Genomic DNA, 23,374 nt, shown 5'->3' with positions numbered 1-23,374 from the left:
GGAATTCTGGAGATTCGTGGAGGGCGAGGATCGGGCAGATTTTATCGACCGCCTGGATCAGTATTTTGTGGCCAACAAAATGGAGGGAGAGGCTGACGCAGTTCAGCGCAGGGCGGTTTCCCTCACCGTTTGTGGTCTCATGAAGAACCTTCTCTCGCCTTTCCGTCCAACGGACAAAGAGTACGAGGATTTGTGTGCTTTGGTGTGTGACCATCTTAAGCCAAAAGAGGGGATCATCATCTCACGCTATCGCTTCTACACGCATGTTCGTGCTGAGGGCCAGGATGTGTCGGGATTTGTCGCCGACCTGCGATGTCTTGCTGAGCCGTGTAAGTTGGGGAACGTGTTGGAAGACATGCTGCGAGATTTCTTCGTGATAGGCATCAACCATGATGTGATTCTCCGGAAGTTATTGGCTGAAGAGAAGCTGGATTTGAGCAAGGCCATCGCGACTGACCAGGCCTGCATGATGACTGACGATAATTTGAGGCAGATATCATCGAAGAGTTGGAACTCCACGGCAAGTACTGTAAACAAGATTGTGTCATTGTCTGGCAGAGCTGCTTATGACGGGGCCCATTCGACTGCTTATGTGAAACCTGTAGCTGCTCAAAGTTCGCCAACTGGTACCAATCCGATTTCACCCTGTTAGCGTTGTGGGGGCAATCATCGGCCCCATCAGTGTCGGTTTAAACAGTACTCCTGTAATGGTTGTTCAAAAGTGGGGCATCTTCAGAGAATGTACCCATAACTGAGCAAGTGTGCTGTCGCTCATCACATTGCTGATGATGACCAGTCCAGTGCTGGCCCGGATACACAACCCGAGGAAGTGTATGGTCTGTATTCATTATTGGCAAAGAGCCAGCCGATAATCGTTAATGTGAAGCTGAATGGCGTGCCTGTATCAATGGAGCTGGACACGGGTGCGAGACAGTCGATAATGAGCCAGAGGACATTCGACAAGCTGTGGGACACTGAGGCTGTGCAGCCTAAGCTGAGTCCAGTTAATGTCAAGTTGCGTACTTACACTAAGATGAGTGGCAGTAGTAGTCAAGGTGTCATATGATGGTGTGGTTCATGATCTATCGTTATGGATTGTCCCAGCTAATGGTCCAATGCTGTTCGGCAGGAATTGGCTCGAGAAAAAGTTGTACATGAACTACATAGCACACATCCCGGTATTGTCATGATGAAAGCCATTGCTAGGTCTCATGTATGATGGCCCGAAATTGACTCTGATCTGGAATCATGTGTGCATCAGTGCAATACTTGCATGCAACTTGGTAAAGTACCAGTGGAATCTCAGCTGAGTCTTTGGTCGTGGCCATCTAAACCATGGTCGAGGATCCACATCGATTTTGCGGGCCCTTTCCTGGGAAAGATGTTTTTTGTTGTGGTGCATACATATTCAAAGTGGATAGAGTGTATTATTATGTCATCCAATACATCTAGAAACATAGAAAATAGGTGCAGGAGTAGGCCATTCGGCCCTTCGAGCCTGCACTATCTTTCAATATGATCATGGCTGATCATGCAACTACCCCATTCCTGCTTTCTCTCCATACCCCTTGATCCCTTTAACCGTAAGGGTCATATCGAACTCCCTTTTGAATATATCTAACGAACTGGCCTCAACAACTTTCTGTGGTAGGGAATTCCACAGGTTCATAATTCTCTGAGTGAAGAAGTTTCTCCTCATATTGGTCCTAAATGGCTTACCCCTTATCCTTAGACTGTGACCCCTGGTTCTGGACTTCCCCAACATTGGGAACAGCTACTATTGAGAGCCTTTGTGTCATGTTTGCTCCTCATGGTTTGCCCGACATTGTTGTGAGCGACAACGGATCTTGTTTCACAAGTCTGGAGTTTCAGGAGTTCATGAAACTCGATGGTATTAAACATGTGAGGTGAGCCCCATTCAAACCTGCTTCTAATGGTCAAGCAGAGCGTGCTGTTCAAATGATCAAGCAGAGTATGAAACGTGTAACTCAGGGTTCACTCGCTGTATACTGCTCAGTTACAGGACCAGACCTCATACACTTACTGGGGTCTCCCCTGCTGAACTACTGATGAAGAGAAATCTCAAGACCAAGCTCTCTCTTGTTCATCCCGATTTGAATGATCGTGTTGAAAACAAATGTCAAAGTCAGCAAGGGTATATGATCATGCTGCTGTGTCACGTGACATCTCTGTCAACGATCCGGTTTATGTACTGAATTATGGTCAAGATCCAAAGTGGATCGCTGGCACTGTTACAGCCAAGGAGGGTAACAGAGTGTTTATTGTCGTGCTGAAGAATGGACAAACATCCAGGAAACATGTTGATCAAATAAAACTGCGGCACACGGATGAACTGGAACCGTTTGAGGAAGATGCAGTCAGTGACCAACCAATGTTCATTCATCAGAGGACACTGCTGTCACCTGGACCTCCAGTCTCTGATGTGATCATTACCACTCCCATCAAATCGGTTACTCAGCCTTCAGTCACAACTGACTCAAAACGCTGGCCTAGGACTGAAGTTGAACTGAGACGATCAACTCATGAGCGGAAAGTCCCAGACCGTTTTAATTTGTAAAGAAACTGATGTTAAGATCTTGAAAGGGGGATGTTTCTACCTAAACGCACGCAGCATTCGAAATAAAGTAAATGAGTTGACGGCACAAATCATCACAAATGGGTATGATTTGGTGGCCATTACAGAAACGTGGTTGCAGGGTGGCCAAGACTAGGAATTAAACATACAGGGGTATCTGACGATTCGGAAAGATAGACAAGAAAGGAAAGGAGGTGGAGTAGCTCTGTTAATAAAGGATGATATCATGGCAGTTGTGAGAGACGATACTGGCTCTAATGAACAAAATGTTGAATCATTGTGGGTGGAGATTAGAGATAGTAAGGGGAAAAAGTCACTGGTGGGCGTAGTTTATAGGCCCCCAAATAATAACTTCACGGTGGGGCGGACAATAATCAAGGGAATAATGGAGGCATGTGAAAAAGGAACGGCAGTAATCATGGGGGATTTTAACCTCCATATCGATTGGTCAACTCAAATCGCACAGGGGAGCCTGGAGGAGGAATTCATAGAATGCATACGGGATTGTTTCTTAGAACAGTATGTAATAGAACCTACAAGGGAGCAAGCTATCTTAGATCTGGTCCTGTGTAATGAGACAGGAAAAATAAACGATCTCCTAGTAAAAGATCCTCTCGGAATGAGTGATCACAGTATGGCTGAATTTGTAATACAGATTGAGGGTGAGGAAGTAGTGTCTCAAACGAGCGTACTATGCTTAAACAAAGGGGACTACAGTGGGATGAGGGCAGAGTTAGCTAAAGTAGACTGGGAACACAGACTAAACGGTGGCACAATTGAGGAACAGTGGAGGACTTTGAAGGAGCTCTTTCATAGTGCGCAACAAAAATATATTCCAGTGAAAAAGAAGGGCGGCAAGAGAAGGGATAACCAGCTGTGGATAACCAAGGAAATAAAGGAGAGTATCAAATCAAAGACCAATGCGTATAAGGTGGCCAAGGTTAGTGGGAAACTAGAGGATTGGGAAAATTTTAAACAACAGCAAAGAATGACTAAGAAAGCAATAAAGAAAGGAAAGATAGATTACGAAGGTAAACTTGCGCAAAACCTAAAAACAGATAGTAAAAGCTTTTACAGATTTATAAAACGGAAAAGAGTGACTAAAGTAAATGTTGGTCCCTTAGAAGATGAGAAGGGGGATTTAATAATGGGAAATGTGGAAATGGCTGAGACCTTAAACAATTATTTTGCTTTGGTCTTCACAGTGGAAGACACAAAAACCATGCCAAAAATTGCTGGTCACGGGAATGTGGGAAGGGAGGACCTTGAGACAATCACTATCACTAGGGGGGTAGTGCTGAACAGGCTAATGGGACTCAAGGTAGACAAGTCCCCTGGACCTGATGAAATGCATCCCAGGGTATTAAAAGAGATGGCGAAAGTTATAGCAGATGCATTAGTTATAATCTACCAAAATTCTCTGGACTCTGGGGAGGTACCAGCAGATTGGAAAGCAGCTAATGTAACACCTCTGTTTAAAAAAGGGGGCAGACAAAAGGCAGGTAACTATAGGCCGGTTAGTTTAACATCTGTAGTGGGGAAAATGCTTGAAACTATCATTAAGTAAGAAATAGCGGGACATCTAGATCGGAATAGTGCAATTAAGCAGACGCAACATGGATTCATGAAGGGGAAATCATGTTTAACTAATTTACTGGAATTCTTTGAGGATATAATGAGCATGGTGGATAGAGGTGTACCGATGGATGTGGTGTATTTAGATTTCCAAAAGGCATTCGATAAGGTGCCGCACAAAAGGTTACTGCAGAAGATAGAGGTACGCGGAGTCAGAGGAAATGTATTAGCATGGATAGAGAATTGGCAGGCTAACAGAAAGCAGAGTCGGGATAAATGGGTCCTTTTCGGGTTGGAAATCGGTGGTTAGTGGTGTGCCACAGGGATCGGTGCTGGGACCACAACTGTTTACAATATACATAGATGACCTGGAAGAGGGGACAGAGTGTAGTGTAACAAAATTTGCAGATGACACTAAGATTAGTGGGAAAGCGGGTTGTGTAGAGGACACAGAGAGGCTGCAAAGAGATTTGGATAGGTTAAGCGAATGGGCTAAGGTTGGCAGATGGAATAAAATGTCAGAAAGTGTGAGGTCATCCACCTTGGGAAAAAAAAACAGTAAAAGGGAATATTATTTGAATGGGGAGAAATTACAACATGCTGCGGTGCAGAGGGATCTGGGGGTCCTTGTGCCTGAATCCCCAAAAGTTAGTTTGCAGGTGCAGCAGGTAATCAGGAAGGTGAATGGAATGTTGGCCTTCATTGCGAGAGGGATGGAGTACAAAAGCAGGGAGGTCCTGCTACAACTGTACAGGGTATTGGTAAGGCCGCACCTGGAGTACTGCGTGTAGTTTTGGTCACCTTACTTAAGGAAGGATATACTGGCTTTGGAGGGGGTACAGAGACGATTCACTAGGCTGATTCCGGAGATGAGGGGGTTACCTTATGATAGATTGAGTAGACTGGGTCTTTACTCGTTGGAGTTCAGAAGGATGAGGGGTGATCTTATAGAAACATTTAAAATCATGAAAGGGATAGACAAGATAGAGGCGGAGAGGTTGTTTCCACTGGTCAGGGAGACTAGAACTAGGGGGCACAGCCTCAAAATACAGGGGAGCCAATTTAAAACCGAGTTGAGAAGGAATTTCTTCTCCCAGAGGGTTGTGAATCTGTGGAATTCTCTGCCCAAGGAAGCAGTTGAGGCTAGCTCATTGAATGTATTCAAATCACAGATAGATAGATTTTTAACCAATAAGGGAATTAAGGGTTACGGGGAACGGGTGGGTAAGTGGAGCTGAGTCCACGGCCAGATCAGCCATGATCTTGTTGAATGGCGGAACAGGCTCGAGGGGCTAGATGGCCTACTCCTGTTCCTAATTCTTATGTTCTTATTATGTTCTTATGTTTTTATGTATTTACGCTTGGGGTCATCAGACACCAGAGGGCGCCACTGTCGGAGGTCATCGGGCTGTACGCGCGTGTGGTCACTGATGTACAAGCACAGGTACTATGTCACGCGGGTCTTTCGGGCGCGCATAAAGTTGGATCAGGTTTGCACCTGAGGCAGTTTACAATATCAAGACTCTTGAGTCATTACAGACATTTTACTACATATAATTGCAAGTTGTTGCTGTCATAGGAACACAGGAATAGGAGGCCATTCAGCCCCTCGAGTGTGTTACAGGAACAGGAGGAGGCCCATTCAGCCCCTCGAGCCTGTTACACAGAAACAGGAGGTGGCCATTCAGCCCCTCGAGCCTGTTACACAGGAACAGGAGGAGGCCATTCAGCCCCTCGAGCCTGTTACACAGGAACAGGAGGAGGCCATTCAGCCCCTCGAGCCTGTTACACAGGAACAGGAGGAGGCCATTCAGCCCCTCGAGCCTGTTACACAGGAACAGGAAGTGGCCATTCAGCCCCTCGAGCCTGTTACACAGGAACAGGAGGTGGCCATTCAGCCCCTCGAGCGTGTTACACAGGAACAGGAGGAGGCCATTCAGCCCCTCGAGCCTGTTACACAGGAACAGGAGGAGGCCATTCAGCCACTCGAGCCTGTTACACAGGAACAGGAGGAGGCCATTCAGCCCCTCGAGTGTGTTACAGGAACAGGAGGAGGCCATTCAGCCACTCGAGCCTGTTACACAGGAACAGGAGGGGGCCATTCAGCCCCTCGAGCCTGTTACACAGGAACAGGAGGAGGCCATTCAGCCCCTCGAGCCTGTTACACAGGAACAGAAGGAGGCCATTCAGCCCCTCGAGCCTGTTACACAGGAACAGGAGGAGGCCATTCAGCCCCTCGAGCCTGTTACACAGGAACAGGAGGAGGCCATTCAGCCCCTCGAGCCTGTTACACAGGAACAGGAGGTGGCCATTCAGCCCCTCGAGCCTGTTACACAGGAACAGGAGGAGGCCATTCAGCCCCTCGAGCCTGTTACACAGGAACAGGAGGAGGCCATTCAGCCACTCGAGCCTGTTACACAGGAACAGGAGGAGGCCATTCAGCCCCTCGAGTGTGTTACAGGAACAGGAGGAGGCCATTCAGCCACTCGAGCCTGTTACACAGGAACAGGAGGGGGCCATTCAGCCCCTCGAGCCTGTTACACAGGAACAGGAGGAGGCCATTCAGCCCCTCGAGCCTGTTACACAGGAACAGGAGGGGGCCATTCAGCCCCTCGAGCCTGTTACACAGGAACCGGAGGAGGCCATTCACCCCTCGAGCCTGTTACACAGGAACAGGAGGAGGCCATTCACCCCTCGAGCCTGTTACACAGGAACAGGAGGAGACCATTCAGCCCCTCGAGCCTGTTACACAGGAACAGGAGGAGGCCATTCAGCCCCTCGAGCCTGTTACACAGGAACAGGAGGAGGCCATTCAGCCCCTCGAGCCTGTTACACAGGAACAGGAGGAGGCCATTCAGCCCCTCGAGCCTGTTACACAGGAACAGGAGGTGGCCATTCAGCCCCTCGAGCCTGTTACACAGGAACAGGAGGCCCATTCAGCCCCTCGAGCCTGTTACACAGGAACAGGAGGAGGCCATTCAGCCACTCGAGCCTGTTACACAGGAACAGGAGGAGGCCATTCAGCCCCTCGAGTGTGTTACAGGAACAGGAGGAGGCCATTCAGCCACTCGAGCCTGTTACACAGGAACAGGAGGGGGCCATTCAGCCCCTCGAGCCTGTTACACAGGAACAGGAGGAGGCCATTCAGCCCCTCGAGCCTGTTACACAGGAACAGGAGGGGGCCATTCAGCCCCTCGAGCCTGTTACACAGGAACCGGAGGAGGCCATTCACCCCTCGAGCCTGTTACACAGGAACAGGAGGAGGCCATTCACCCCTCGAGCCTGTTACACAGGAACAGGAGGAGACCATTCAGCCCCTCGAGCCTGTTACACAGGAACAGGAGGAGGCCATTCAGCCCCTCGAGCCTGTTACACAGGAACAGGAGGAGGCCATTCAGCCCCTCGAGCCTGTTACACAGGAACAGGAGGCCATCCAAGGGGCCGAGCTCCCCGGAGCATCGTGATATGGCACTGCCCCCAGGGACGGGTGAACAACGGTGAGGGTGGGGAGTCGTGGTGTTTTGGGAAGCCTCGCCTTCGCTACCTCCTGAGCGGCTCCAGGTCTGACCATGGCGCCAGGGGGCCTCGTCACACCCAGGCGCCCCCTCCTCATTCCCACATCACACCCGCCACCACACGTCACGCAGCAGTCCATTGGCTAGGAGACACATCGGGTCGTCCCCAGGTTGTGAAAGGTGCTACGGAAATCACATTTGGCAGAGTGAGAGAGAGAGGGAGTGTTAGAGAGAGAGAGAGACAGACAGACAGAGAGACAGTGTGAGATAGAGAGACAGAGACAGAGAGTTTGAGAGAGAGTGTGTGAGAGAGAGAGAGAGAGAGAGAGAAAGTGTGAGAGAGAGAGAGACAGAGAGAGAGAGCGAGAGACAGACTGGGAGAGAGAGAGAGACAGACAGGGAGAGAGAGAGAGAGACAGACAGGGAGAGAGAGAGAGAGACAGACAGGGAGAGAGAGAGAGAGACAGACAGGGAGAGAGAGAGAGAGACAGACAGGGAGAGAGAGAGAGAGACAGACAGGGAGAGAGAGAGAGAGACAGACAGGGGGAGAGAGAGAGAGACAGACAGGGAGAGAGAGAGAGAGACAGACAGGGAGAGAGAGAGAGAGAGAGAGAGAGAGAGAGAGAGAGAGAGTGACAGACAGGGAGAGAGAGAGAGAGAGAGGGAGAGAGAGAGAGAGATAGACAGGGAGAGAGAGAGAGACAGACAGGGAGAGAGAGAGAGACAGACAGGGAGAGAGAGAGAGACAGACAGGGAGAGAGAGAGACAGACAGGGAGAGAGAGAGAGACAGACAGGGAGAGAGAGAGAGACAGACAGGGAGAGAGAGAGAGACAGACAGGGAGAGAGAGAGAGAGAGAGACAGAGACAGACAGGGAGAGAGAGAGAGAGACAGACAGGGAGAGAGAGAGAGAGACAGACAGGGAGAGAGAGAGACACACAGACAGGGAGAGAGAGAGAGAGAGAGAGAGAGACAGACAGGGAGAGAGAGAGAGAGAGAGAGACACAGAGGAGAGACATAGAGAGAGATAGATAGAGAGAGACAGATAGATCGAGCGAGAGACAGAGATAGAGAGAGGAGACTGTTATGTATGTAAACATTACCAATATGTAAGACTTGCCACCAGGGGGCACACCTGTGGGAGACCCAAGGGTCACCTGCACACCCCGGGTCAGCAGGTATAAAAGGCAGTCTTACCACGCTGCTTCCAGACTCTGGAGTTACAATAAAGAGACCAAGGTCATAACAGTTTGAGCTTAAGATATACAGTCATGTGGAGTTATTCTAAATGTAACAGAGGCAGAGAGAGAGAGAGAAAGTGAGGGGGGGAGAGAGAGAGGGAGAGCACGAGATAACGAGAGACAGAGACAGAGAGTGAGGCGTTTACATGAGAACTTTAGCGACACTCTCCCTTTTGCACTTGCTGACTGGGAGCGTAGTGTGGGTGGGTGGGGTTGGGCCTGGGTTACACACAATGAGGACATTGTGGTGCCCAGGGAGACAGGTTGAAGCCAGGGCTATTTGCCAAGGTGTTTCGCTGCATATCCCGGCCTGCCACTGAACCAAAGCTGGGATGTGGGGCGCTGGAACCTGATAAAACATTACTTTCTCCCCCTGTGTTGAGGAAGCTTTTCCTTCCTGAAGAATAATACCCCTGCCCTTCTACCCTTTGTTGGGGGGAGCTGGGGGGGAGCTGGGGGGGGGGGCGGGGGAGAAACGAGGGGATCTAATTAGCATGTGTGTCCATCTGCGCTTGCATTGTAATGCAGCAAGGACAGTCAAAGCAAATGAGACGTGCTCTGTGGGCCTGAGACGCGAGGATCAGTCACACAGCATTAATCTGAGGCCCAACAATAGGCCTGAAAGTGCGGCCAGGCTCCAGCTGTCAGCCAGTGAAAGAAAGAGAGAGAGAAAAAAAAAAAGGCCGATTCAGAGATTGTGGCGTGGGGCAGTTTGGGCCGACTGGCTTGGCTTGGTGTTCAGGCATTGATCGAGGCGCTGGGGCTCATTGTCTACTAATTGCTTCTGGGCCCGGGGACTGGGCAGGCGGGAGGGAGGGGGTGTGTGTGTGTAGAGGCCGGGCTTGGAGCAGTGACACACACAATGCCCAATCCACGCACTTAACAGATGGCACAGAGCTGCCTCAGGGAAACACAAATCAAAATGTTTGTAGAGCCACAAGTGTTCTCCCAAAACCATTCATCGGCAAATTAATTCCACACCGAGGACCAGAGTCTCCCCCCTCCTCACTCCCTTCCACCCCTCCTCTCATTCCTCCCGTCCTCACTCCCCCTCACATCCCCAGCTCCCTCCCACTGCTCACTCCCCCTCACATCCCCAGCTCCCTCCCCCTGCTCACTCCCCCTCACATCCCCAGCTCCCTCCTCCTGCTCACTCCCCCTCACATCCCCAGCTCCCTCCCCTCCTCACTCCCCCTCACATCCCCAGCCCCCTCCCCCTCACATCCCCAGCTCCCTCCCCCTCCTCACTCCCCCTCACATCCCCAGCTCCCTCCCCTCCTCACATCCCCAGCTCCCTCCTCCTCACATCCCCAGCTCCCTCCCCCTCCTCACTCCCCCTCACATCCCCAGCTCCCTCCCCTCCTCACATCCCCAGCTCCCTCCCCCTCACATCCCCAGCTCCTTCCCCCTCCTCACTCCCCCTCACATCCCCAGCTCCCTCCCCTCCTCACTCCCCCTCACATCCCCAGCTCCCTCCCCTCCTCACTCCCCCTCACATCCCCAGCCCCCTCCCCCTCACATCCCCAGCTCCCTCCCCCTCCTCACTCCCCCTCACATCCCCAGCTCCCTCCCCTCCTCACATCCCCAGCTCCCTCCTCCTCACATCCCCAGCTCCCTCCCCCTCCTCACTCCCCCTCACATCCCCAGCTCCCTCCCCTCCTCACATCCCCAGCTCCCTCCCCCTCACATCCCCAGCTCCTTCCCCCTCCTCACTCCCCCTCACATCCCCAGCTCCCTCCCCTCCTCACTCCCCCTCACATCCCCAGCTCACTCCCCCTCACATCCCCAGCTCACTCCCCCTCACATCCCCAGCTCCCTCCCCCTGCTCACTCCCCCTCACATCCCCAGCTCCCTCCCCCTCACATCCCCAGCTCCCTCCCCCTGCTCACTCCCCCTCACATCCCCAGCTCACTCCCCCTCACATCCCCAGCTCCCTCCCCCTGCTCACTCCCCCTCACATCCCCAGCTCCCTCCCCCTCACATCCCCAGCTCCCTCCCCCTCACATCCCCAGCTCCCTCCCCCTGCTCACTCCCCCTCACATCCCGAGCTCCCTCCCCCTGCTCACTCCCCCTCACATCCCGAGCTCCCTCCCCCTGCTCACTCCCCCTCACATCCCCAGCTCCCTCCCCTCCTCACTCCCCCTCACATCCCCAGCTCCCTCCCCACCTCACTCCCCCTCACATCCCCAGCTCCCTCCCCTCCTCACTCCCCCTCACATCCCCAGCTCCCTCCCCCTGCTCCCCTCCCTTCGTCTCTCTCGGGTGGATGTAAAAGATCCCACGGAACTATTTTGAAGAAGAGCAGGGGAGTTCTCCCCGGCGTCCTGGGGCCAATATTTATCCCTCAACCAACATCACTAAAACAGATTATCTGGTCATTATCACATTGCTGTGTGTGGGAGCTTGCTGTGCGCAAATTGGCTGCCGCATTTCCTACATTACAACAGTGACCACACTCCAAAAGTACTTCATTGGCTGTAAAGCGTTTTGAGACGTCATGAGATCATGAAAGGTGCGATATAACTGCAAGTCATTCTGCACCCCAAACATACGGCGACTGACTGTTGCAGCTAGTTTGATATTTCATTGTATTGAGATAGCGCCGGTTTCCCCCACGGAGAATAATCCCAACAAACCCATGCTGGATGTCTTCTCTCCCTTTTTCTCAACCAACTTGCCCAACATCGTAACCCCCCCCCCCCACACTACCCTCCCCCAACCCCGCTACACTCCCCACAACCCCCCCAACCCCCTTCTCCCCCTCAGCCCCACAAACCCCCCTCCCCCACAACCCCCCAACACCCCCCAGCCTCGCATCCCCGCTACACTCCCCACAACCCCCCCCAACCCCCTTCTCCCCCTCAGCCCCACAAACCCACCTCCCCCACAGCCCCCAAACTCCCCTCCCCCACAACCCCCCCCCCAGCCTCGCAACCCCGCTACACTCCCCACAACCCCCTTCTCCCCCTCAGCCCCACAAACCCCCCTCCCCCACAATCCCCCAACCCCGCCCCCCAGCCTCGCATCCCCGCTACACTCCCCGCAACCCCCCAAACCACCTCCTTCCCCTCAACTCCACAACCCCCCTGCCCCCACAACCCCCCTCCCTCACAACCACCCCCACAAATTCCCCCTACCTCGCAACCCCACAACACTCCCCCCCCAACCCCACAAACCACCCCTCATCCCACAACCCTCACAACCCCACTCCCCCACAACCCCCCCCCAACCTCGCAACCCGCTACACTCCCCACAAACCCCCCAACCGCCCCCCAGCTCCACAAACCCCCCGCCCCGCACAAACCCTCTCCCTCACAACCACCCCCCCAAATCCCCCCAACCTCGCAACCCGCTACCCTCCTCCTAACCCCAGGAGGAGCGATGGGGAAGCACAGACTGCGAGAGAGAGAGAGAGAGGGAGAGGAAGAGCAGGAGCAGATTGATGCGGGTTCTCGATACACCGACAGTATGTTTACTCACAGGCAGAGCTCGGTGCCGTTGAGACTCCGGGAACATCGAGCACCATTGAAGCAGGATTCCGAGGGGGCAGAGCACCGGAAACCTGAGGGAGACAGAGAGGGAATCAGTTGCTAATAACTGACAATCTTACAATCCACATTCCTCCTAACCCTGTGAATTAGTCCCCACCCACTCACTCAGTGAAACCACTTAACCCGTGTCTGGGAGCGTTAATCCAATGTTGTTCAAAACTCTCCCAATCACTCCGAAAAGATTGATCCCACTGGGATGTCTGAGGTGACACTCGTCTTAAATCTCAACGGATCAAAGTGTTCCTTCCCGCCCTGCCCCAGTACTGAAACGGTTCTCATCAAAGTCACAAATCACATCCTTTCTTACTGTGACCGTGGTAAACTATCGCTCCTCGTCCTACTCGACCTGTCTGCAGCCTTTGACACGGTTGACCACTCCCTCCTCCTCCAACCTCTCCACCATGGTCCAGCTGGGTGGACTGCACTCGCCTGGTTCCATTCTTATCCATCTCATCGTAGCCAGAGAATCTCCTGCAACGACTTCTCTTCCCCCCCCCCCCCCCACATCGTTACCCCTGGTGTCCCCCCAGGATCTATCCTTGGTCCCCTCCTATTCCCATCTACATGTTGCCCCTTGGTGACATTACCTGGAAACACAGCGTCAGTTTCCACATGTACACTGAGCCACCCAGCTCTACCTCACCCCCACATCTCTCCACCCCTCCTCCGTCTCTCAATTGTCAGACTGCCTGTCCGACATCCGATACCAGATGAGCAGAAATTTCCTCCAATTAAATATTGGGAAGACCGAAGCCATTGTTTTCAGTCCCCGCCACAAACTGTGTTCCCTAGACACTGACTCCATCCCTCTCCCCAACTCCTGTCTGAGGGTGAACCAGACTGTTCACAACCTGGGTGTCATATTTGACCCTGAAATGAGCTTTTGACCACATACCCGCAGCATAACTAAGACCATTTATTTCCTCCTCTGTAACATCGCCCGTCTCTGTCCCTGCCTCAGCTCATCCGCTGCTGAAGCCCTCATCCACACCTTTGTTACCTCGAGACTTGACTATTCCAACGCACTCCTGGCTGGCCTCCCACATTCTACCCTACGTAAACTAGAGGTGATCCAAAACTCGGCTGCCTGTGTCCTAACTCGCACCGAGTCCCACTCACCCATCATACCCTGTGCTCACTGACCTGTGTCCTAACTCACACCCAGTCCCACTCACCCATCACCCCCTGTGCTCACTGCCCCGTGTCCTAACTCGCACCGAGTCCCACTCACCCATCACCCCCTGTGCTCACTGACCCGTGTCCTAACTCGCACCGAGTCCCACTCACCCATCACCCCCTGTGTTCGCTGACCTGTGTCCTAACTCGCACCGAGTCCCACTCACCCATCATACCCTGTGCTCGCTGACCTACATTGGCTTCTGGTTAAGCAACGCCTAGATTTCAAAATTCTCATCCTTGTTTACAAATCCCTCCATGGCCCTCGCCCCTCCCTATCTTTGTAACCTCCTCCAGCCCCACAACCCCCCCGAGATGTCTGCACTCCTCTAATTCTGCCCTCCTGAGCATCCCTGATTATAATCGCTCCACCATCGGTGGCCGTGCCTTCTGTTGCCTGGGCCCCAAGCTCTGGAACTCTCTCCCTAAACCTCTCCGCCGCTCTACCTCTCTTTCCTCCTTGAAGGCGCTCCTTAAAACCAACCTCTCTGAACAAGCTTTTGATCACGTGCGCTAAGTTCCACTTATGCGCCTCGTGTCAAATTTATTGTCTCAAAATACTTTGATGAAGTGCCTTGGGATGTTTCACTATGTTAAAGATGCTATATAAATACAAGTTGTTGTTGTTTTAAATAATGATTTCCTGCAGATACTGACTCTCATTGGGTAAGAGCACACGAGGAACCCATACCCGTGTGTGGGACCCGTACCCCAGTGAGAGTCAGTGTGTGTGTGACCTGTACCCCAGTGAGAGTCAGTGTGTGTGGGACACATACCCCAGTGAGAGTCAGTGTGTGTGGGACCCGTACCCCAGTGAGAGTCAGTGTGTGTGGGACCCATACCCCAGTGAGAGTCAGTGTGTGTGGGACCTGTACCCCAGTGAGAGTCAGTGTGTGTGGGACTGTACCCCAGTGAGAGTCAGTGTGTGTGGGACTGTACCCCAGTGAGAGTCAGTGTGTGTGGGACCCGTACCCCAGTGAGAGTCAGTGTGTGTGGGACCTGTACCCCAGTGAGAGTCAGTGTGTGTGGGACCCGTACCCCAGTGAGAGTCAATGTGTGTGGGACCCGTACCCCAGTGAGAGTCAATGTGTGTGGGACCCGTACCCCAGTGAGAGTCAATGTGTGTGGGACCCGTACCCCAGTGAGAGTCAATGTGTGTGGGACCTGTACCCCAGTGAGAGTCAGTGAGTGTGGGACCTGTACCCCAGTGAGAGTCAATGTGTGTGGGACCCGTACCCCAGTGAGAGTCAGTGTGTGTAGGACTGTCCCCCAGTGAGAGTCAGTGTGTGTGGGACCCGTACCTCAGTGAGAGTCAGTGTGTGTGGGACTGTACCCCAGTGAGAGTCAGTGTGTGTGGGACCTGTACCCCAGTGAGAGTCAGTGTGTGTGGGACCTGTACCCCAGTGAGAGTCAGTGTGTGTGGGACTGTACCCCAGTGAGAGTCAGTGTGTGTGGGACCCGTACCCCAGTGAGAGTCAGTGTTTGTGGGACTGTACCCCAGTGAGAGTCAATGTGTGTGGGACCCGTACCCCAGTGAGAGTCAGTGTGTGTGGGACCCGTACCCCAGTGAGAGTCAGTGTGTGTGGGACCGTACCCCAGTGAGAGTCGGCTCAGGAGATGGAGGGGGAATAATACTTTATTTTAAACGGGAAAAAAACCTTGTGGTTTTTTTTGTAAAGGTGAGCCAGTTGACTGGATTGTTGTGTCAGTGGGATGTTGCGGGCGATTACTGAACATGCTCGGGACTGAAGGTAGCCTGTGCGTTGTGCCTGGCCGAGTATGAGTGATTGAGTGTGAGTGTGAGTGTGAGTGAGTGAGTGAGTGAGGAGCTCGGCACTGCCCTTGCTGAGCGGGGATTGCAGCCAAGCGGCCTGTGCCCTGTGCGTGGGAACAGGCGACAGCTGTGTAGCAGGGCTCTGTGCGGCAAACAAAGACAGGCAGGGAGAGTGAGCGATCATTCTCTCACACTCGTCGCTGCTGCTCAACGGACTCCTGCACCCGGCGATCCTGGCACAGGATGGGGAGAGATTACAAAGTGCTGCAGTACACAGGGACCTGGGGGTCCTTGTGCATGAAACACAAAAAGTTAGTATACAACAAGTGATCAGGAAGGCAAATAGAATGTTGGCCTTTATTGCAAGTGGGATAGAGTATAAAAGCAGAGAAGTCCTGCTACAACTGTACAGGGTATTGGTGAGGCCACACCTGGAGTACTGCGTACAGTTTTGGTCTCCGTATTTAAGGAAGGGTATACTTGCATTGGAGGCTGTTCAGAGAAGGTTCACTCGGTTGATTCCTGAGATGAAGGGTTTGTCTTATGAAGATAGGTTTAACAGGTTGGGTCTATACTCATTGGAGTTTAGAAGAATGAGAGGTGATCTTATTGAAACATATAAGATTCTGAGGGGGCTTGACAGGGTGAATGCAGAGAGAATGTTTCCCCCCTGGGGGAATCTAGAACTAGGGGCATAGTTTCAGAATAAGGGTCCGCCCATTGAAAACTGAGATGGGGAATTTCTTCTCTCTGAGGGTTGTAAATCTGTGCAATTCTCTGCCCCAGAGAACTGTGAAGGCTGGGTCATTGAATATATTTAAGGTGGAGATAGACAGATTTTTGAGCAATAAGGGAGTGAAGGGTTATGGGGAGCGGGCGGGGAAGTGGAGCTGAGTCCATGATCAGATCAGCCATGATCTTATTGAATGGTGGAGCAGGCTCGAGGGGCCGAATGGCAGACTCCTGCTCCTATTTCTTATGTCCCCCTGTTGCTGGTTGTCCCCAGCACTGCCAATCCCAGCTCAGACCTGACCTGGGCGTGTGTCCGTTTCAAAACCTGTGACCCCTTGGAACGGAGAGAAAGCCATGAGCAAGGTAACAATGGACTCTGTCCCTCGCGCACTGTGGTGTATTTGCTTCATGGACCTTTTGCTTAAGAATTCACAGCAACACATTGCTATTAAGAACTAGTTGGTTTATTAACAAAATGTTTAACAATCACACGACACATTACCAGTTCATCCACCAGGCTCACAACCACCTGCCCCATCGTGGATCCCCCGAACCCAACTGGCCGGGGTTTAATGGAGCCACGCCCAACTCAACAGCTCTACAACTATTTTTAGTAAAACTATAAATCAAGTGTTCCCCCTTAAAAGGGGGGACTAAAACCAACAATTCACAAATTAAACTTTGGACGTTAAACAATAAAACTTTTACACAGTAAACAATCAAATTAAAATTTGGTTGCCGGGGGCGATGATGCACTCCAGATCCTCCGGCGCCCACCTCTCGCGGAAGGCCATGAGCGTACCGGTGGACACCGCGTGCTCCATCTCCAGGGACACCCTGGCTCGGATGTAACCGTGGAAGAGAGGCAGGCAGTCGGGCTGAACGACCCCCTCGACCGCCCGCTGCCTGGACCGGCTGATGGCCCCCTTGGCCGTGCCCAGGAGCAGTCCTACGAGGAGGCCCTCGGACCTACCCGCTCCCCTCCGCACAGGGTGCCCAAAGATCAGGAGTGTGGGACTGAAGTGCAGCCAGAATTTGAGGAGCAGCCCCTTCAAATAATGGTCAACAGCTCTACAAACCTGTGAGCATACTCACGCGTGCGTACATTACACACACACCAGAGAGGGCTCCACTCCCACATACTTTACCATGCTGTGGAGATCGGTGCCTCATAACCCCGATAACTCCAATTGGGAATAAAAACAGAAAATGCTGGAAATCTCAGCGGGTCAGGCAGCATTTGTGGAGAGAGAAACAGAGTTAACGTTTTGGGTCAGAACTTTCAGACGAAAGGTCGTGGACCCGAATCGTTAACCCTGTGACTCTCTCTCTCTCTCCACAGATGCTGCCTGACCCGCTGAGATTTCCAGCATTTTCTGTTTTTATTACGGATTGCAGCACCCGCAGTGTTTTGCTGCGGTATTGGTGTAAAGTCCAATGGGGAGTTCGGGGGGGAATTGCGTGGGTTACATTGCCGACACTGAGAAAATCCCCAAAGATAAAAGATAAGGCTGAGGGGCGACCTGATAGAGGTCTTTAAAATTCTGACGGGGTTCGATAGGGTAGACACAGAGACGATGTTTCCACTTGTGGGGGAGACCAGAACTCGGGGCCATCAATATAAGGCTGTCACTAATAAATCCAATTGAGAATTCAGGAGAAACTTCTTTACCCAGAGAGCGGTGAGGATGTGGAACTCGCTCCCACAGGGAGGGGTCGAGGCGAATAGTATCGATGCATTTAAGGGGAGGCTGGATAAACACATGAGGGAGAACGGAGAAAGACTTGGATTTATATAGTGCCTTTAAAAACACTTTAAAAACGTACTTCATTGGCTGTAAAGCGCTTTGTGATGTCCGGTGGTCATGGAAGGCGCTATAGAAATGCAAGTCTTTCTTTCAGTGAAACCGTTGGGTTTTTACGACAATCCAACAGCTCACGGTCACTGTTACTGAGCCCAGCTTTTTATTTCTAGATTTATTCTCATTTTTTTAAGACTGAATTCAGATTCTCAAACTGCCCAGTGTAGGATTTGAACCCATGTTCCCTGAGATTTCTGGTCCAGGACTCAACCAGTGGTTCGAGGAGATGGCAGCCCACCACTAGCTTCTCAGGGCGATTAGGGATGGATAATAAATGCCGGCCTTGCCAGCGATGCCCACATCCCCAGAACGAATGAATAGAGGATCATTTTCCCAAGAACTTGGCTCTCCCTGTAATGTGAGGATGCTCACAGGTTTATAGAGCTGTTGAATCTGATGTGGAGGGGGGGGAGCGGGTAGGTCCGAGGGCCTCCTCGTAGGACTGCTCCTGGGCACGGCAAAGGGGGCCATCAGCCGGTCCAGGCAGCGGGCGGTCGAGGGGGTCGTTCAGCCCAACTGCCTGCCTCTCTTCCGCGGTTACATCCGAGCCAGGGTGTCCCTAGAGATGGAGCACGCGGTGTCCACCGGTACGCTCGCGGCCTTCCGCGAGAGGTGGGCGCCGGAGGGACTGGAGTGTATCATCACCCCCGGCAAACAAATTTTAATTTGATCATTTAAGCTTCCTTTAAAGTTTTATTGTTAATTTGTGGGTTATGGTATCCCTTTAATAAGGGGGCACGTGGCTTTAATTCAAATAGTTGTAGAACTGTTGAGTTGTGAGTGGCTTTGTCAATCACGTGATGTTCACAAGACTCAATAAAACCCCAGCCAGTTGGATTCGGGGGATTCACGATGAGGCAGGTGATTGTGAGCCTGGTGGATGAACTGGTAATGTGCAGTGTGATTGTTAAACCTTTGCCAATAAACCAACTGGTTCTGAATAGCAATGTGTTGCTATGAATTGTTAAGCAAAGAGTCCATGAAGGAAATACATTACAGTGAGACATTGCACTCCCCATCTCCTAATGCCCGATCGAGGGGGCTATCATTGCTCAGCCCCCGGTGAAAGGACTCACTCAGACCAGGGGTCAAGGGGCGGTGATTGAAGCAACAACATGCACGTCCAGTTATCTTGGTCGTAGGATTAGATTCTGGTTTTGATGGGGGCGTTGAGGAGTTTCCATTATTTGCGGAGCCTGCTATATTTTAGAATAATCTCTAATGATGCATTTCCTTGGTAAATGATGGAGAGATAAGTTCCTCACTCAGTATTAGCGACTGCCACACATCTGCAAACACGTCTTTGATACGGATAAACAGATGGCATGGGAGAGAGGTTGCTTATAGTGTGCTGTCTCTGGTACCTCTCCCACACTGTGCCCCATGCCCCCCCCTCTACACCATGTCCCCCTCCCCCCCACCACACCATGTCCCTCTCTTCCCCCCCCCCCCCCCCCCCACAACATGCCCATCACCCACTCCTCTCAGTGTGTGACTCCCTGATTGTCAGCAGTGGCCCCGCTATCATCCCTCACTCCCGATCTTGCTCCATTGCTCCCCAAACCGAGCTCAGCGTCCCATCCATCATCACCCAAACCCACATCATTCCACCACTGATGGACACACACAGATAGCCAGAGAGAGAGAGAGAGAGAGAAGACAGCGAGAGAGAGAGAGAGAGACAGCGAGAGAGAGAGACAGCGTGAGAGACAGAGAGAGAGAGAGACAGCGAGAGAGAGAGAGAGACAGCGAGAGAGAGAGAGAGACAGCGAGAGAGAGAGAGAGACAGCGAGAGAGAGAGAGAGAGAGAGCACGAGAGAGAGAGAGAGAGCGAGAGAGAGACAGAAAAAGGAGAGAGACAGAAAAAGGAGAGAGAGAGCAAGACAGAGCGAGAGAGAGAGAGACAGAGCGAGACAGAGAGAGAGAGAGAGCGAGAGAGACAGAGAGCAAGAGCGAGACAGAGAGAGACAGAGAGAGAGAGAGACAGAGAGAAAGAGAGCGAGAGAGACAGAGAGAGATACTCTCCCACCATGTCACTGATGGTGACCAGACCCTGCCCACTGCTCGCTCACTAACCCACAGTACTGAAGCCCTGCTGACCCGGCATCTCGACATAGTCCGGGGGATCGAACCCGTCCCATCCCAGAGCCTCCCTCACCGGGGCACCGCCCTCACTGAGACACAGTCCCTCACTGGGACACGAGGCCTCCCTCACTGAGACACAGTCCCTCACCGGGACACGAGGCCTCCCTCACCGGGACACGAGGCCTCCCTCACCGGGACACGAGGCCTCCCTCACCGGGACACGAGGCCTCCCTCACCGGGACACGAGGCCTCCCTCACCGGGACACGAGGCCTCCCTCACTGGGACACGAGGCCTCCCTCACTGAGACACAGTCCCTCACTGGGACACGAGGCCTCCCTCACTGAGACACGAGGCCTCCCTCACTGGGACACGAGGCCTCACTGAGACACGAGGCCTCCCTCACTGGGACACGAGGCCTCCCTCACTGGGACACGAGGCCTCCCTCACTGGGACACGAGGCCTCCCTCACTGGGACACAGTTCCTCACTGGGACATGAGGCCTCCCTCACTGAGACACCCTCCCTCACTGAGACGCGAGGCCTCCCTCACTGGGACACCCTCCCTCACTGAGACGCGAGGCGTCCCTCACTGGGACACGAGGCCTCCCTCACTGGGACGCGAGGCCTCCCTCACTGGGACGCGAGGCCTCCCTCACTGGGACGCGAGGCCTCCCTCACTGAGAAACAGTCCCTCACTGGGACACGAGGCCTCCCTCACTGAGACATGAGGCCTCCCTCACTGGGACACCCTCCCTCACTGGGACACGAGGCCTCCCTCACTGGGACACGAGGCCTCCCTCACGGAGACGCGGGGCCAGTCCTCAGTGGGGCAGAGAGAGGCTTTACGACTATTTATCAGGTCTGTGAGAATCATTAAACAGGCAGCGATACAAAGGAGAATGGTACGTCTCCCCGTAGCGTATTCGCCGAGAGGGATAAGGGCATGTGGGCGAGGAGAAACCATTGTCTTGAGTTGCTGAGAATGGCAGAGCTGTGTGTCTCCGAGGGGAGGGGCGAACCTACCCTCATTCACCGAGATTCATCTCCCTGCCCTCGGCCCCTTCCAGCTTCAGGTGCAAAGGGAAACCCCCAGAAAAAAAAAACATGGCAATTCCTTTTTTTAAAAGCGGTCTCGTGCCGTGCCAACACTCTGCCACCCCCGGCCGGCGACACGTGTCAATCCCGCCCACCTCCTGCCCCGAACGGCAGCGCAACACCCAACAACCGTAGGGAAATAAGGGGTTATGGGGAGCGGGCAGGGAAATGGTGCGCAGTCCATGATCAGATCAGGCATGATGGTATTAAATGGCGGAGCAGGCTCGAGGGGCCGAATGGCCGACTCCTGCTCCTATTTCTTATGTTCTTATAACCAGGTCCTGATCGACACAACAGTCACAATGCTCCCACGTGACAGCTCACGACCACATGAAATAAAACCACTAGCGTGCAAAGCTAGTCGTGAATGAGGCGCTGGTGGGCGAGAGTGTCAGTTACGCACGCACAGTGTCGGAAACAACAGCAACTCAAAGTAAATGGAGCTCACGGAACAGGAGTGGAACTCGTCAAAAACTGGTGGCCGCGAGCAACAACAGATATCAGATTAACGCTTGCTGGCCAGAAGATGCTCAATAAATGTACGTTCAGTAACAGGGAGAGCAACGGGGGACAGAACCCCAGGGGAGAAACTCGGCAAACACAGCCCTGTATTTATATAGCGCCTTTTCACGCAGTAAAATGTCCCAAGGCGCCTCACAGGGGCGTAAATGCGTAAATCAAACAGATGTTTAACACTGAGCCACATCAGGAGGTATTAGGACAGGTGGCCAAAAGCTTGATCAAAGAGGGAGGTTTTAAGGAGCGTCTTAAAGGAGGAGAGAGAGGTGGAGAGGTTTAGGCAGGGAGTTCCAGGGCCTGAGGCCCAGGCAGCTGAAGGCAGGGCCACCGATGGTTGAGCGATTATAATCAGGGATGCTCAAGTCTCCCCCAGTCTCTCTCTCTCTCTCTACCCCCAGTCTCTCTCTCTCTCTCTCTCTCTCCTCTACCCCCCCAGTCTCTCTCTCTCTCTCTCTCTCTCTCCCCCAGTCTCTCTCTCTCCTCCCCCAGTCTCTCTCTCTCTCTCTCTCCCCCAGTCTCTCTCTCTCTCTCTCCCCCAGTCTCTCTCTCTCTCTCTCTCTCTCTCTCTCCCCAGTCTCTCTCTCTCTCTCTCTCCCCCAGTCTCTCTCTCTCTCTCTCTCTCTCTCTCCCCCAGTCTCTCTCTCTCTCTCTCTCTCTCTCCCCAGTCTCTCTCTCTCTCTCTCTCTCCCCCAGTCTCTCTCTCTCTCTCTCTCTCTCTCTCCCCCAGTCTCTCTCTCTCTCTCTCTCTCCCCCAGTCTCTCTCTCTCTCTCTCTCTCTCTCCCCCAGTCTCTCTCTCTCTCTCTCTCTCCTCCAGTCTCTCTTCTCTCTCTCTCTCCTCCAGTCTCTCTCTCTCTCTCTCTCTCTCCCCCAGTCTCTCTCCCCCAGTCTCTCTCTCTCTCTCTCTCTCTCTCTCTCTCCCCCCCAGTCTCTCTCTCTCTCCCCAGTCTCTCTCTCTCTCCCCCCCCCAGTCTCTCTCTCTCCCCCAGTCTCTCTCTCTCCCCCAGTCTCTCTCTCTCACCCCCCCCCAGTCTCTCTCTCTCTCTCTCCCCCCAGTCTCTCTCTCTCTCTCTCTCTCTCTCTCTCTCTCTCTCTCTCTTTCCCCAGTCTCTCTCTCTCTCTCTCTCTTTCCCCCAGTCTCTCTCTCTCTCTCTCTTTCCCCCCAGTCTCTCTCTCTCTCTCTCTCTCTCTCCCTCTTTCCCAGTCTCTCTCTCTCTCTCCCTCTCCCTCTTTCCCCCAGTCTCTCTCTCTCTCTCTCTCTCTCTCTCTCTCTCTCTCCCCCCCAGTCTCTCTCTCTCTCTCTCTCTCTCTCTCAGTCTCTCTCTCTCTCTCTCTCTCTCTCTCTTTCCCCAGTCTCTCTCTCTCTCTCTCTCTCTTTCCCCCAGTCTCTCTCTCTACCCCCCAGTCTCTCTTCCCCTTCAGTCTCTCTCTCTCTCTCTACCCCCCAGTCTCTCTCTCTCTTTTCCCCCAATCTCTCTCTCTCTCTCTCTCTCTTTTCCCCCAGTCTCTCTCTCTCTCTCTTTCTCTCTCTCTCTCTTTCCCCCAGTCTCTCTCTCTCTTTCCCCCAGTCTCTCTCTCTCTTTCCCCCAGTCTCTCTCTCTCTTTCCCCCAGTCTCTCTCTCTCAGTTTCTCTCTTCCCCCCCCTCAGTCTCTCCC

The 23,374-nt window shown here is 53.0% G+C and overlaps 1 protein-coding gene across 1 annotated transcript in view; it reads right to left on the bottom strand.

Annotated features, from left to right (window-relative positions):
• Positions 1–23,374, bottom strand: part of LOC139233061 (neurogenic locus notch homolog protein 1-like) — a 79,760-nt gene that overhangs the window by 54,286 nt on the left and 2,100 nt on the right. Inside the window, exon 2 of the mRNA XM_070863581.1 lies at positions 12,407–12,488. Within this exon, the coding sequence (XP_070719682.1) occupies positions 12,407–12,488 (82 nt within the window). The remainder of the gene's footprint in view (positions 1–12,406; positions 12,489–23,374) is intronic.

The sequence above is a fragment of the Pristiophorus japonicus genome, chromosome 20 (assembly GCF_044704955.1).
Source record: "Pristiophorus japonicus isolate sPriJap1 chromosome 20, sPriJap1.hap1, whole genome shotgun sequence".
Taxonomy (NCBI): domain Eukaryota; kingdom Metazoa; phylum Chordata; class Chondrichthyes; family Pristiophoridae; genus Pristiophorus; species Pristiophorus japonicus.
Note: the sequence above shows the minus strand (reverse complement) of the source record. Positions and strands in the feature narration are given on the sequence as shown.